This window comes from Mytilus californianus, unplaced genomic scaffold, assembly GCF_021869535.1.
Source record: "Mytilus californianus isolate M0D057914Y unplaced genomic scaffold, xbMytCali1.0.p SCAF_15, whole genome shotgun sequence".
NCBI classification, from domain to species: Eukaryota; Metazoa; Mollusca; class Bivalvia; order Mytilida; family Mytilidae; genus Mytilus; species Mytilus californianus.
Genome location: NW_026262637.1, coordinates 241,324 through 255,806, shown reverse-complemented (window position 1 = coordinate 255,806; position 14,483 = coordinate 241,324). Strand labels below are relative to the sequence as shown.

At 30.8% G+C, this 14,483-nt stretch overlaps 1 protein-coding gene across 1 annotated transcript in view; it reads right to left on the bottom strand.

The window, feature by feature from the left end:
- LOC127725931 (mucin-4-like) overlaps positions 1-14,483 on the bottom strand; it is a 95,372-nt gene that overhangs the window by 23,198 nt on the left and 57,691 nt on the right. Inside the window, exons 30-42 of the mRNA XM_052233236.1 lie at positions 11,884-12,015; positions 10,557-10,682; positions 9,875-10,000; positions 9,115-9,246; positions 8,633-8,887; positions 8,129-8,242; positions 7,494-7,619; positions 7,031-7,168; positions 5,576-5,698; positions 5,036-5,290; positions 4,455-4,721; positions 3,809-4,072; positions 1,936-2,064 (exon numbers count right to left, since the gene is read on the bottom strand). Of these exons, the coding sequence (XP_052089196.1) occupies positions 1,936-2,064; positions 3,809-4,072; positions 4,455-4,721; positions 5,036-5,290; positions 5,576-5,698; positions 7,031-7,168; positions 7,494-7,619; positions 8,129-8,242; positions 8,633-8,887; positions 9,115-9,246; positions 9,875-10,000; positions 10,557-10,682; positions 11,884-12,015 (2,187 nt within the window). The remainder of the gene's footprint in view (positions 1-1,935; positions 2,065-3,808; positions 4,073-4,454; positions 4,722-5,035; positions 5,291-5,575; positions 5,699-7,030; positions 7,169-7,493; positions 7,620-8,128; positions 8,243-8,632; positions 8,888-9,114; positions 9,247-9,874; positions 10,001-10,556; positions 10,683-11,883; positions 12,016-14,483) is intronic.

Here is a 14,483-nt window from a genome sequence, read left to right as displayed (position 1 = left end):
GAATGAATGTGACACTGTCTGTGGTGGCTTCAGTATTGTTAATGACTAAGACACTTTCTTTACTAGTTCCACATCTCTGAGTTGCATTGACACTGTCTGATGTGATACCTATACTCTGTGTAGGTATGTAGTTTTTTGTTGTGATTTCAGTGGGTTGTATGATTGTGACACCCTGTTGTAGTTTCACTTTGACCAGTGGCTAGATAGCTTTCTATGGTGGTTCCAGAGGGTTGAGTTACAGTGCCTTCTACGGATACCTTGTCACTTCTTGTTGTGCCTGTACCCTCTTTGACAATGAAACTTTCTGTTATCGCTTCTGTATCATTTTTTGTTGTATCCCTTTCTGTGCTGGTTATAAAGTTGGATGAATTCTGTGTTGAAGTGTCTTGTGTGACAGTGACAACAACTGTAGTGGTTTCTGTAAGACTTTATGCTGTGGTTCCAGAATTATTGTTGGTAGAAAAAAATTCAGTTGACACTTCAGTAGTTTTTGCTGTCATACTTTGTGTAATAGTTGCACGCTCTGAAGAGATTTCAGTTGTCTGTTTTGTAAATCTTTTGTGAGTAGTTCCAGTACCTTTTCGGCTGTTGTTGACTCAATAGTTCCTGTTGTTTGTGAAGTTTCAGACGTGTCTCAAATGTTGTGACATCTTCAGCTATTATAGTAATGAAAGTTTGTAAATTATTATTAAGTAAAGATAAATAATTACACCTACTACACATGAAGATTGGTCTCAGTATATTACAGTTATATGTCTGAATCTCAATATTGTCGACTTTGTTACAATTTGTATGGTTACAATTATTTCATTCACATGCAAATGTAAATTTCTTATAAAAATAGTTGAGGAAATGAAAATCAAATCAAATTTTGATACAAATATTTTCAGCAAAATTATGATGGCTGTTGCTTTTGTTTTGTTTTTTTGTTATAAAAATATCCTAAAATAAATGTTTATTTTTTTTTTAGTAAATTAACCATTGTTAATTTTACTACAATAATATAATACATGTTCCCTATTGGAATTTAAAAACAAGGGTTTATTTATTTGACAAACCTTTATTTCCTGAAGTACATATATTTTTTTATTTCTTCAATTAATCAAAATGTCTCAATTTAAGCAACAACAAAAATTTTCATATTTTCGCTGTTTTAGATTTCAATTTCCTCTCCAAATGTTATGAAAGAAGTATCAATCGCATATTTTTTAACTTGACATACTTCAACAAAAAATTCAAATGGTAGGAAATGAAAAAGATACCTTTTTCTGTTGTTGATGGCTCAATAGGTGCTGTTGTTTGTGTAGTTCAGACGTTGGCTCAACTGTTGTAACAGCTTCAGTTATGATAGTTAAATATGTTGTAAATTATCAATAAAATTACTGGTAAAAAATGTATTATCACACTAACTACATGTCAAAACTTGACTGAGTATAATACAGATTTGTGTCTTAATCTGAATATTTGAGACTGTAACAATTTGTATGGTTGCAACTATTTTATTCAAATAGTTTCCTATATACATGTTTAAAATACCTCAATTACAACAATAGTAGTAACTTTATTGTTAGTAAAAAATCATATTCATTATAAATGATATAATAACACAAAGAATGAACAACACAGATTAATTTGTAATATGACTATACATAGTTTTTTACTATCTACTACTTCCTTTGAAACTGAAATTTACAAAAGCAAATTAAGAAATATGATGTGAAATATATATGAAATTAATGTATTTTTTTGCAAAGCAAAACTACCTGTGTCCTTTGCTGCATTCAACACAATAAACTAATTACACGATTTGAGGAAGTGAAAGCCAAAACAAATTTTGGAAAAGATTTAAGGAAACTAGGCATAACTTAAGATTGACAAGCTTGACCAGAAAATTAAAATGGTAGCATATGAACAAATATCATAAATTAAACTAACCTGTGCAATTCACATCGCCTTGACCAGTATACCCTGAGTCACAAACACAATCAAAACTTCCATCTGTGTCAAAACAGGAAGCATTCTCCGTACAGTTGTTCAAATTACTATTTCCACATTCATCAATGTCTACAAGAAAAAATATAATGATGCCATGAATTCATAATGTGTGAGAGAATGAGTATAAAAAACAAAACCGACACATTCTGTATTTTTTCTTCATTGCCTGAAAATAATTATTCTTATTATTATTTACGTGTTTTGCTCTGTATCACAACTCGCTTCAACAAGTAGTCTTGTTTAACAGTATCATTGATCTTGTTATCAATAAATTAAAACCTCAGCTTAATATTATTGCTTTAAAACAATTATCATTTTAGGTTCTACATTATGTCCATACTTATATTTTGGCATTGTAGGAGATCATATTTTTCTCTGACTGCTAATAGTGTCTTTACACTTAATCCATTGGATATGTCCTTATTGATATTTTAGTCTTCGATAAATGATTTTTGTATTATTAGTTATTGGCTTTGAACTAGCATTCAGTAACTGTGAGTATTCTCAGATCGGTATTTTGTGTCTTAATATAAAAAAAGATGTGGTGTGATTGCCAATGGGAGAACTCTCCATCTAAGTCTTTTTGCTAGTCATTTTTGGTATGAATTATTCTACATTAGCCATGTAATTGCCTTTTATAGCTTGCTATGCGGTATGAGCTTTACTCTTTGTTGAAGGGTGTAAGGTTACCTATAGGTGTTAACTTCTATGTCATTGGTCTCTGGTCACAAGTTGTCTCATTAGCAATCATACCACATCTTTTTTTTTTATATACATTGACTTTTAATGTTTATCCTAAATTTCAAACTTATCATGAATAATTATTGTTCTTTATATAAAATGAAATCATCCCAATTGAGCTGGTACTTTGTGGCAAGTACTTATTTTAAATCTTAGGAAATGTCAATTAAATTACTCAAGTTAAAATCATTTTATCCATAAATATCTTGAAAAGATAATATCGTTTAGTAATGACCATGGTGAGCAAGGTAAAATGTCAAAAAAAAAGGTTTTCTTCAACCGATTGAAAAAAGTATTTAAACATAATGGATTAAAATATAAAATTTCAGGCACAATTTAGAATTGATGAAGCACAAAGAGGCTAGAGTCTATTTCATAATATTCCAAATAGATGATTAAGATGAAACTTCCTACAATCACATGTTTTGTACAACATAGCATGATATCCCATACAGATGTTGATAGCATTCATACACAAATTATTAGATTCACAAATGAGATACCCATTACAGTAAAGGCTTGATGGTTTAAACAGATTAAGAAAATTGAAAAAAAACATTCTGCAGAATTGCCCTAGTTGCATCAATGCCATGCAATAAAACAACATAAAAATATTAAAGGGGTTAACTGGAGACAATGCTTGCATAACCAATTTAATATTTTTGGTTAAAAAATTTAACCCCTTTGACAATTTTATTCAATATCTTCTACTAGTCACTATTAATCTTAATGAAATAATAAATAAAACTGATGTACAAGAAAATTGTGACCCAAATAAATATAAAAAATACTCAAATGTACAGACAAACTCACAAGAAATGTAATTAGATGTCACTTGCTCTGCAGAAGTATTAAAAAAAAGTATTATACATGACAATTTTGTTTTAAATAGAATTGGAAGTAAAATGCATAACTATCCATAATTTATATCTTAAATTTTCAGAATACCTTAATCAAAGAGATGATGAGGTGAAAAAATGAAAACCTTTTTCCATTTCTTTACTTTTTTCAGATATAAGTGTTAATAACTCGACTTAAAACAGTCAACATCAATTTGATAATCCAAACTTACTATCACAGAGATTAGAAACATTTTTTTGATATCCAGCATAACAGGCACAATTGTAAGAACCAACTGAATTTTGACAGGTTGAATGGGGAATGCTGTCACAAGTTGTTGCATCATCACATTCGTCTATGTCCAGTTCACAGTTGGTTCCATTATATTCATTTTTACAAGTACAACTACCATTAACATTGTTACAGTCCAGTGTATTGGAAACAATACAAGTACAGGCCTTAAAACAGCTATCTCCATAGTTTGCACTGTCACATTCTGAAAAAAGACATTATAAAGAAAGTCGTAAAGTGGGGGTATGTGAACAGACGAACAGGACAGGAAATAGATTGGCCAGTTCACGATGATCGAAAAATTAAATAATAGCTTACGTGCTGCTTTTTAACCAATTTGCATGAAACACAGTGAATATTGAGCTAAAGCACAAAACATGTGAAATAAAAATTGCAAACATCTTGGACTAAAATAACCCTTTATTACAATTACCCACTTTATCGAACATAGATTTAAGTACAGTTCAACTGACATATTTTGTAAAGCTTCCAATTATGATATTATTTATTGTACTTATACATTAGTTTTTCTCAGTAGTTCAAGTAAGGGGTTATCAATAATAGCTACTTGAAAATATCATGCCTACCTTGGCAACTTCCATCAGCTATTTTCTGGTATCCAGTCACACAATTGCATTCATGGGTACCATTTAAATTGTTACATTCAGAATTATATGTAGTGTTACATATATAGGAAGTAACTTTACACTCATCAACATCCCCAGAACAGGTGGTTCCATTCCACCCAGCTTTACAAGTACAACTGCCATCAACATTGTTACAGGAATCTGTTTTGGTTACAACACAGCTACAGATCTGAGCACAGTTTTGACCAAATGTGTTGGAACCACATTCTGGAAAGGAAATGATTTTTAGGTCAGGAATAAAAAAATAATATGCTTTAACCCTCTTATCTGATGGTCTGGATTGGGAAGTTTTCATTTCTGTATTTTTTTATTGTTTAGGCCAGTTTTCTCTATTCTTTATTTTTTTACCATTACTCTCTATTCTATAAACCTAACCCAGACCCTCTTATCTGGAATATTATTTACTGTCTTCCTGTCAATATCAGAAAGAAATAAATATATAACAAACAATTTGAAGTTAATAGTCAGTTAAAAAGTACAAAATAATTATAGATAAAAATATATTTTTTCTGAAAACTAACCTTTACAAACATCTCCAGAGTTAAAATAACCATCTCTACAGACACAAACATAGGATCCATTGGTGTTTTCACACATGGAATTAGCTTGACATATTGTTGTGTTGCTACATTCATTGACATCCGATTCACAATTATCACCCTCCCAGCCAGTTTTACAATTACAACTTCCATCTGTTTTTTTACAAGAATTGGTGTTTGCTATCACACATGTACAGTTTTTAACACAGTTCTGTCCCCATTCTCCTTCAGCACAAGCTAAAGAAATGATTGAATTTAGTTTAGTATAAATCAACACCATGGAATTTGTTGTATTTTAATTTCACAAAGATATACATATATATAAATATCAATATTTTTTAATGAATATATGTACATGTATTAACTTAAAGAAAAAATATGAATGTATACTCAATACAATGTTCAACTACTTTTTATCTGTCTATTTCTAAACATTCTTTCTACATTGTGTTTTTTTATTTTTTTTAAACAGTAAACAAATGAAGTATAATTAATCTTCACTCCACAAAATAGTATACCAACCTGTACAACTCTGTTCATCACTGTCCAGTTTTGTACCATTTTCGGTACAGGAGCATTCGTACCCTGGTGTTTTATCTGTACACTCATTAGCACATGGATTGTTTAGCTCACACTCATTGATGTCTGAAATATTCAATAAATATACCCCATTTCAGTTCTCAATTTCAGTTTTTTAATATGTGAGCTATATAGATACTGTTTTAGAAACTTTTTCAGAGTTTAATCATTTACTATTAGTTGTTTTTGTTGTTCTTTGTCTGAATTTATTACAATGAAATTGGTGAAGAGATTTATTGTGATTTACTATGATTAATGGATTTTAGATTTTATTGAAAACAATACTCTTTCACATTATCAGAGTTCCAAAATAATCCATATCCTTGCAAACGTTATGCAATCTATCCCATCGAACTAGAGATAAAGGATACTACAGATACAGTTAAGTCTGCCTCGTGTCTTGACTTACGTCTAGAGATTGACAATGAGGGTCGGTTGAAATTAAAACTTTACGACAAAAGAGATGATTTCAGCTTCCCAATTGTGAACTTTCCATTTCTCTGTAGCAACATTCCAGCAGCGCCTGCATACGGAGTATATATCTCCCAATTGATACGATATTTCCGGGCTTGTGTTTCCTATCATGATTTCCTTGATAGAGGATTGCTGCTCACAAGGAAGCTATTAAACCAAGAGTTCCAAATGGTGAAGTTGAAGTCATTCCTTCGTAAATTTTACGGACGCCATCACGAGTTGGTTGACCGTTATGGAATAACCGTTTCACAGATGATATCGGATATGTTCCTTATGTCGTAACTACAATACCCTCCCTTTTCACGAATGTAACTTACCGAATTAGACTATTTACCGGATTTGTAATAACATAAGTAACACGACTGGTGCAACATGTGGAGCAGGATCTGCTTACACCTCCTGGAGCACCTGAGATCACCCCCAGTTTTTGGTGGGGTTCGTGTTGCTTAGTCTTTGGTTTTCTATGTTGTGTCATCTGTACTATTATTTGTCTGTTTGTCTTTTTATTTTTGGCCATGGCGTTGTCAGTTTGTTTTCGATCTATGAGTTTGACTGTCCCTCTGGTATCTTTCGTCCCTCTTTTATGACTAATTCCTGTTATAAGTTTTTGAGAAATGCGTAGCATGTTTTACAATGAATGTATGGAAATGTTAATAAGGTGCATCTATTGTTGAAGACTGTGTGTTCTCCTCTAGATATCTGTTGTTAATTTTGTCGTTGAGTTGCCGTCTTATTAAAATATATCCCACATCTCCTTTTATTCATAAGGATTATTATCAATTACCCTTACCAGTGTAAGTTATTAACATAATGATGGATTAAGTCTAAATAATTATGTAAATATTATCAGTCATATCCATGGAGCACATTTTGCAAATCTTAACTGTCTCAAACTACTAAGAATGGGAAATATTAAAAACATACTTTCACAGATTCCAGTTATATTATCAGTCATCATTGTTAGATTGTATCCTGTTGGACATGTACAGTATTCCAATCCATCAGATTTGACAGCACAAGTTCCTGGGTCAGTACAATTGAATTTGGAACATTGGGTCTTAACTGTGAATTAAATAATAAATACATATATGAATATTGCAATGCATACACAAATTTGTGGTCATATTTTACTTGATTTTTTCATATATGATAGGTGCATTAAAATTTTAAAGCCCTTTTTTATAAATTACATCATACCAATCTTAAAATCATTTTACTGGTATCGAGAAAAAGGGTAAAATTTATTCAAAACACAAGTCTGATAATTTAATCAATTTTTTACCTTTTAACAACCAACATGAAATACTTTTAATAAAAAAGGATAATAGGAAATGGGAATTAATTCTAATTTCCAACTATGGTATTAACAAAAAGTGGCAAAAATTACTTTTGCATGTCCTCTGGTCTTTTGGGTGGAGTATGTATCCATCATTACAAGAACATTTATAACTTCCTGGAGTATTAAGACAGTTCTGGTCACACTTGTTCAAGGCTGTGTCACATTCATTGATATCTACAAAATAAAATTTCTCATTATTCATCTTAACAAAGTTCATTAAAACATGACTGAATAAAAGTTTTTTTTATATATTTTGGCAGCAATTTCAAAAAGTTGCAACTCATTATATTTCTTTCTTTAACTCAATTACTTTTTTGTGTTTATCTATTTAAGCAGCCTATAAAAACAATTTTCAAATTTATTCTATTTAAATTTTTAACTTTTTCTATATCAAGTTGTCTTTTGATTCAAATAATAAGAGGTGAAAATAACTAAAATATTTATACAACTTCTTAATTTACAATTTCAGAATCAAAAAGACCATGCGTTATTAAACTGTTTTCTCCTTAAAGAAAATAATGTCAAGTCATTAGCTGAATTTTTATTGTTCAAAAAATTGTTAGCTAATCATTTAACATTTTGATGTATATATGCTAATAGAATTATTACACAGAATGCATAACATTGTGATATGGAGAACTGATGTAGAATTTTACAACAAAATACTAAATAATCAATATTACCTTGACATTTCTCATTAGCATCTTTTGTAAAGCCGGTTCTGCAACTACATGTATAGCTTCCATCTGTATTAGTACATAATTGATCACATGGATTGTTACGACACTCGTTTATATCTGAAAGAAGTAATCAGGTTTTTCTTAAGAGCCCTCAAGCACTTTACACGAAAAAAAAATAAATTCTGAAATTTAAAACTGGATTCAATTACTTCTACATTTGCACGTTTAAATAATCCAAGCCTTTGTACAAAAAACTTAAAATGAACATGATCACAAATAAATTCATAAAGCAACCTATAATATAATTTGTTTTATAATGTAGAAAAGACTTGAAAAAGATTGTATTACTTGATGTTTTATGGTTTGATGGTATTTGGTTCTATTCAAGTTTAATTAACTTCATTATCATTTAAGAAGACATTTTCTCTTGGATTTAAATCTAATAGATAAGCGAAAAACATTTTGATAACAATATTGAAATTAAAATCATGCTTTTTTTTCTTTTACCAGTACAGGTTCCTGTTCCATTCTGATAACCAGCCACACACTTGCAGACAAATGAGCCAGGTGTGTTGACACATCTTTGATTGGCAGAGGTATCACAAGGGTTCATTATATTACAATCATTGATATCAGCATCACATTTGGTCCCCTGCCATCCTGATTTACACACACATCCAGTAATTCTGTCACACCTCTCTGTCCCAATGCCACAGTTACATGTATTATTACAGTTATCACCCCAGTGAAACTGATCACAATCTGAAATGTACATAAAGCATTATGTCACCAATATGTCAGGAAATATTCTTTAATTCAATTTGTCCATGCTTAGTTTAATTTTGATAACTTAATTTGTTTTTCTGTCAATGGATCTTGCAATTGTATTTATATTATAACAACAGCAGTTTGTCATATCTCATTTTAATAATAAAAAAAAAAAAAAAACTTATAGATTAATTTTGTTTTTCTAAATATGTTGTACTTACTTGAACAAGTTCTTTGATCGTTCTCCAAGAACTGACCAATTGCACAACTACATTGGAAACTTCCTGCTATATTTGTGCAAATTGACTTATCTGTACACAGATTTTTACTGTCATCGTCACATTCATTTATATCTACAAACAAAATAAACATTTTAAAAATTTAGCTGTGCTAAAATTAAAAAAGAATAGAACATTTAATACAATTATTTGTTCCAAATCATTATATGATATTATCATATTTCCATACATTTAGGAACCTCTAGCCATTGTTAGTCTTGTGTGTTGTTTTAATTTTGGTTCATTTGTATGTTTCGGAGTTAAGTGTGGCGTCCATTTCGCTGACCATTATTGTTTAGGGGCCAGCTGAAACCACATCCGGGAGCATGATTTTCTCGCTGCATTGAAGACCCATTGGTGGCGGATTTTGGCTTTTTGGTTGGGTTGATGTATCTTTGACACATTCCCTGTTTCCATTCTCTATTCTGTTAACATCATTTTTGTTTAGCTCACTACAAAGTCTTTTGATATATGAATACATAGAATAATATCTGTGACCATCAATGTTATATGAATTTTTGGTCCTCAATGCTCTTCAACTTTATACTTTTTTGGCTTTCTAACTCTATTTTGATCTGAGCGTCACTGATGAGTCTTATGTAGACGAAACGCGCGTCTGGCGTATCAAATTATAAGCCTGGTACCTTTGATAACTATAAGTGACACTGGTTATATACAGTAAAATCAATTAACAATGATTTACCTGCACAAGTCTGGTTATCAGCCTGTAGTACATATCCAGACTGACAATAACAAAATGCCGTGCTTTCAAATAGTCTGCATGCATAACTACAGGTCAGGTTACTCAGGGTACCACATGGATCAGACACTAAAATGTAAATCATATATCATATGTTAAAATCTGTCATCTGCAAAATATTTTTGAAGAGTATAGTTTTAAATAGAGAAATGTAACTCAAAAATAAAAGGTAAAAAGTATCAGTAAAAAGCATCAGAAATATTGCGATAGAAGAGTACCTTAAATCTATAGTATTTTATTTAAACATTGAATATGATTAATAATACAGAAAGATTCTGCATATGATAAAATTGCTGAGATGTCGTAAATATTACATAATTATGCTGATTTAAAAAAAACAGTTGTGTACATATTTCTTAAATATCGAATACATCTTAAAATGTAAAAAAATCACTTGTATTTGAGAAAAGCTACAAACTGCATTGCAGGACGTGTTTGCTAAGTGTAGCAATAATTTACTCCTTGCTGATAAAAACTGAGGAATAAACATTAATATCCATTACTTGTAATAGTTTTCATTTTGTGTAATCAAGTCTCTTTCTCCACATTTAAGTAAGAGTTTAATATACGGAAACTTATTTAATATACAGAAACTTATTTAATATATAGAAACTTATTAACCTACCATTTTTGCAAGTTTTTCTGTCAGTGTTGAGTTCATAACCAAAAAAACATCGACAGTTATAACTTCCCACATTGTTGACACAGTCTTGTTCACAATCATCAGACTCTGTTGTGCATTCATTTACATCTGTAGTATATTATAGTCATTTTGAATTAAGATCTATTGCTACCAACTAAGTTATAAAGCAAATACATTGCCAGCGGTTGTCCTATGTCATAGCTTAATATTTTTGTCATTCCGAAAATTTAGTGTAAATGGCAGATATCTTTCAATGTTTCTGGTTTTATTTACAATTTTATAGATGAAGGATGATTTAGAGTCTGAAATACTGTATAAAACACCAGTCTATTGTTGAACACTATGTTTCTCTCTAGGAGTCTTTTGGGTTATTTTTGTCATTGGGTTGGTTTCTTATTGGTGTATGTACCCCAACCTGATCACATCTTTACTAAACAATAGCGATAGTCAACACATTGCATGTCATGAATGAGGGATAAAAAAAAAGGTTCAATTTTGACTTTTTATATGACAATAAAGAATATAGGGCAAGTGACCGATAGCAATAATTGCTATATCAAGGTTTCAAGTAATTCTCTTAGTTTACAATTTGTGTTATATTTTGCTTAGTTGTGTATTGGTAATATGACAAAAAATTACAAAACTTTGTACTTATTGCTTTTTTATCATATACATGTACCATCTTTTTCTCCTTGTTTTAACACTTGATACACTTGATATATGACCTTTTTTTTTTAATTTAGTTGTCTGTCAGGCAATTCAATGTTGCGTTCATCATGCCATCAATCATGTAAGGTTAGATAACTTTTCATTAAATGATGTAGCAATCTACCTCAGCAAAATCATGAATTACTCAGTATCTGGACCAAGCACAGAACCAGGATTTAAGATTTGATAGGTGACATTAACAATTTTACCAAGCAGAGCAATGAAAAGTCTTTTTGTTTTATGCCACAAAAAAATCTCACCTTTTGGGGTAGGCACTAGGTGTGCCACGCCTGATCTGCCCCTGTTGACTTGTATAATTAACTAAGGCCTCACTGTGACTTTGAGATGCAGAATAGCAATATAAGCGTTGTTCCTTTGCTTTTTGTGTATATTTTGCTGTGCGTGTACTGATTTTGTGTCATGGATGGATACCCCATATCCTTTGTTTTTCTAGTCTATTAAAATTTGTGCATGGTGTTACATTTGAACGTGGAATCTTACATCTTTCAAAAACTTAGATCTTACGGTATCTCTACGGTGAAATATAGAGACATATATAATTTATTTTCTAAATGTTTATGTTTTACATTTATGATCATACCTTCACATTCGTACACATTTTTCGTTTGGTAGCCAGGGTTACAACTACAAGTATATCCTTCATCTGTATTTTGACACGTTGAAGTTGTTGTTGAACAATTGTTTGTTGTTGCACTACTACATTCATTTATATCTAAAATGAAGCATAAAGATATATTGATGAAACATTGTGGCAGACTCTATTGATATAAAATACAACAACAATAAAAAGTATTTGACCTAATATTTCATTAATTATAAAGTTCTTCACCTTTTCTTCTTCTTAATCTAATTTAGAAATTGCTTAGAAAATCACAGTTATTTCCTAGTCTGACAAGAAAATAATTTTGAACTATGAAAAAGGATATATATAATTATATCAAGGTTTGTTAAATTTGTTATCATAAATAATTGAATCACAAGAGATACTACATATGAATGCCTGCAATATGATATCATCCTTTCTCATAGGCTTATCATAAATGTATCTAACATGTTGAAACTTTAAACATTAATGGCAAATTTGTTGGTTTCAGTTTCTGGTTGGTTTGATAAACCTTCTGTTCGTTTTTCCAAAGTGGTTCTGAACGAGTTCGAAACTGAAAGGGTGTTTTACATTTGTTCCTTGAAAATTGAAATCAGTTTCTTAAACTTATCAAACCTCCTCGTGTAGTGTGAACAGTTTAACAAACCATTATCAGAAAAATGGTGCACCGTAACCGGTTTAAACCCAAACCATTAAACCCTGAAACTGTAACCTGAAACTGGTTTGACTGCAACAAATACACCGTTATAGATATAAGAAGATGTGGTATGAGTGCCAATGAGACAACTCTCCATCCAAGTCACAATTTGTAAAAGTAAACCATTATAGGTCAAAGTACGGTCTTCAACACGGAGCATTGGCTCATACTGAACAGCAAGCTATAAGAGGCCCCAAAAATTACTAGTGTAAAACCATTCAAACGGAAAAACCAACGGTCTAATCTATATAAAAAACGAGAAACGAGAAACACTTATGAACCACATCAACAAACGACAACTACTGAACATCAGATTCCTGACTTAGGACAGGTGCAAACAAATGCAGCGGGTTTAAGCGTTTTAAAAGGTACCAACCTTTACCCTTATCTGAAACAATAGTGTAACATCACAACATAGGAAGACACACTATAAAACATCAATTGAAAGGGCTTACCTCAATCAAAAGACATATTAACACAAGTGAACATACACTGATCGAATACATTTGATCTATGATACAATGTAAATACCAAATCAATAAAATAAGGGGTGAATAAATAAAGGCAACAGTAGTAATCCGCTGTGAGATGTTAAACAATTTAAAAAAAAAACAACAACCTTGAACAAAAGGCCACCAAATACAATAATATACACAGGTAAATGAAAATAATGTTGTTGTAAGGTATACAGTTTAAATGGAGAACGGAAATATTTTTTACAAAATAAATAAGTTTGTTGTTCAAAGTACGAAGAAGTTAAAATTTATAGTCATACCAAACACGTATCAAAGCTGGTATATAGACGAGATATAACCCTGAATAAGTAAACATTAGATAACAAAAAAGCATTACAAATAGTATCAACAGGTCAAATTAACAAAAAAGTACGATTTGAGAGTACTCGCAGTTACTGACAGCTAGTTAAAAGCCAAAAACAATTAATAATAAAAAAATCATGCATCAGAGACTAAAATCAACTAAAACACATCCCAGGGATTTAGTATTTTGACGTCATGGACAGTCAAAGAAGACATGACTTGTGCAATGCCAAAAATAAATGTATCAACAGGCAGTAGGATAGTTAAGAGTTAACCTCTTTATAAAAATAAATGAACGTGGATGTGTCTTTATACATCCCGTTTGAAAAGAATACAAATTTAGTTATGTTTTAATTTGCTGATGACAAAATCGATATGTGTGCCAATGTAAACTATATTCAAAGATCTAATTACAACATTGGTAAGATAACCTTTACTAATAAGTTTGTATAAAGGTTCGATGAGTTTACACGGATCACATAGTGATTTCCGCGCTTTTAGTACAATATTACTGTACAATTTAGGATGTGAAATACCGTTTTTAATAAGTTTTTTACAGGTACAGCCAAATTTACTAATCAAATCTTTGTATCTATGAAAGAATTTAGTAAAAGTTTTAAGTAATTTATGGTAACGAAATCCCTGACTTAATAATTTACCAGTGATGCATTGATTACGTTCCTTAAAATCTATGACATCACTACACACACAGGCATAACGAACGAGTTGGGATATATAAACACCGTATGGTGGAGCCAAAGGCACATCGCCATCTAAAAAAGGAAAATTAACATTAGGGAATGAAAAATCGTCTCTTTTGTCGTAAATTTAAGTATGGAGTTTCCCTTTAGAAATTGAAATGTCTAAATCTAGAAAAAGACAACTACTGCTGTTAGATTTAGTTAAAGTAAGTTCCTTTGTGTAAATTTAGGTAATATATTTAGAGAACTCTGGATTATTTAACGAAACAATATCATCAAGATAACGGTAGGTATTGTTGAATGTATTAACCAAATGTAACAATGACGTGTCTTTACTGAAGTTGGTCATAAACTGAGATT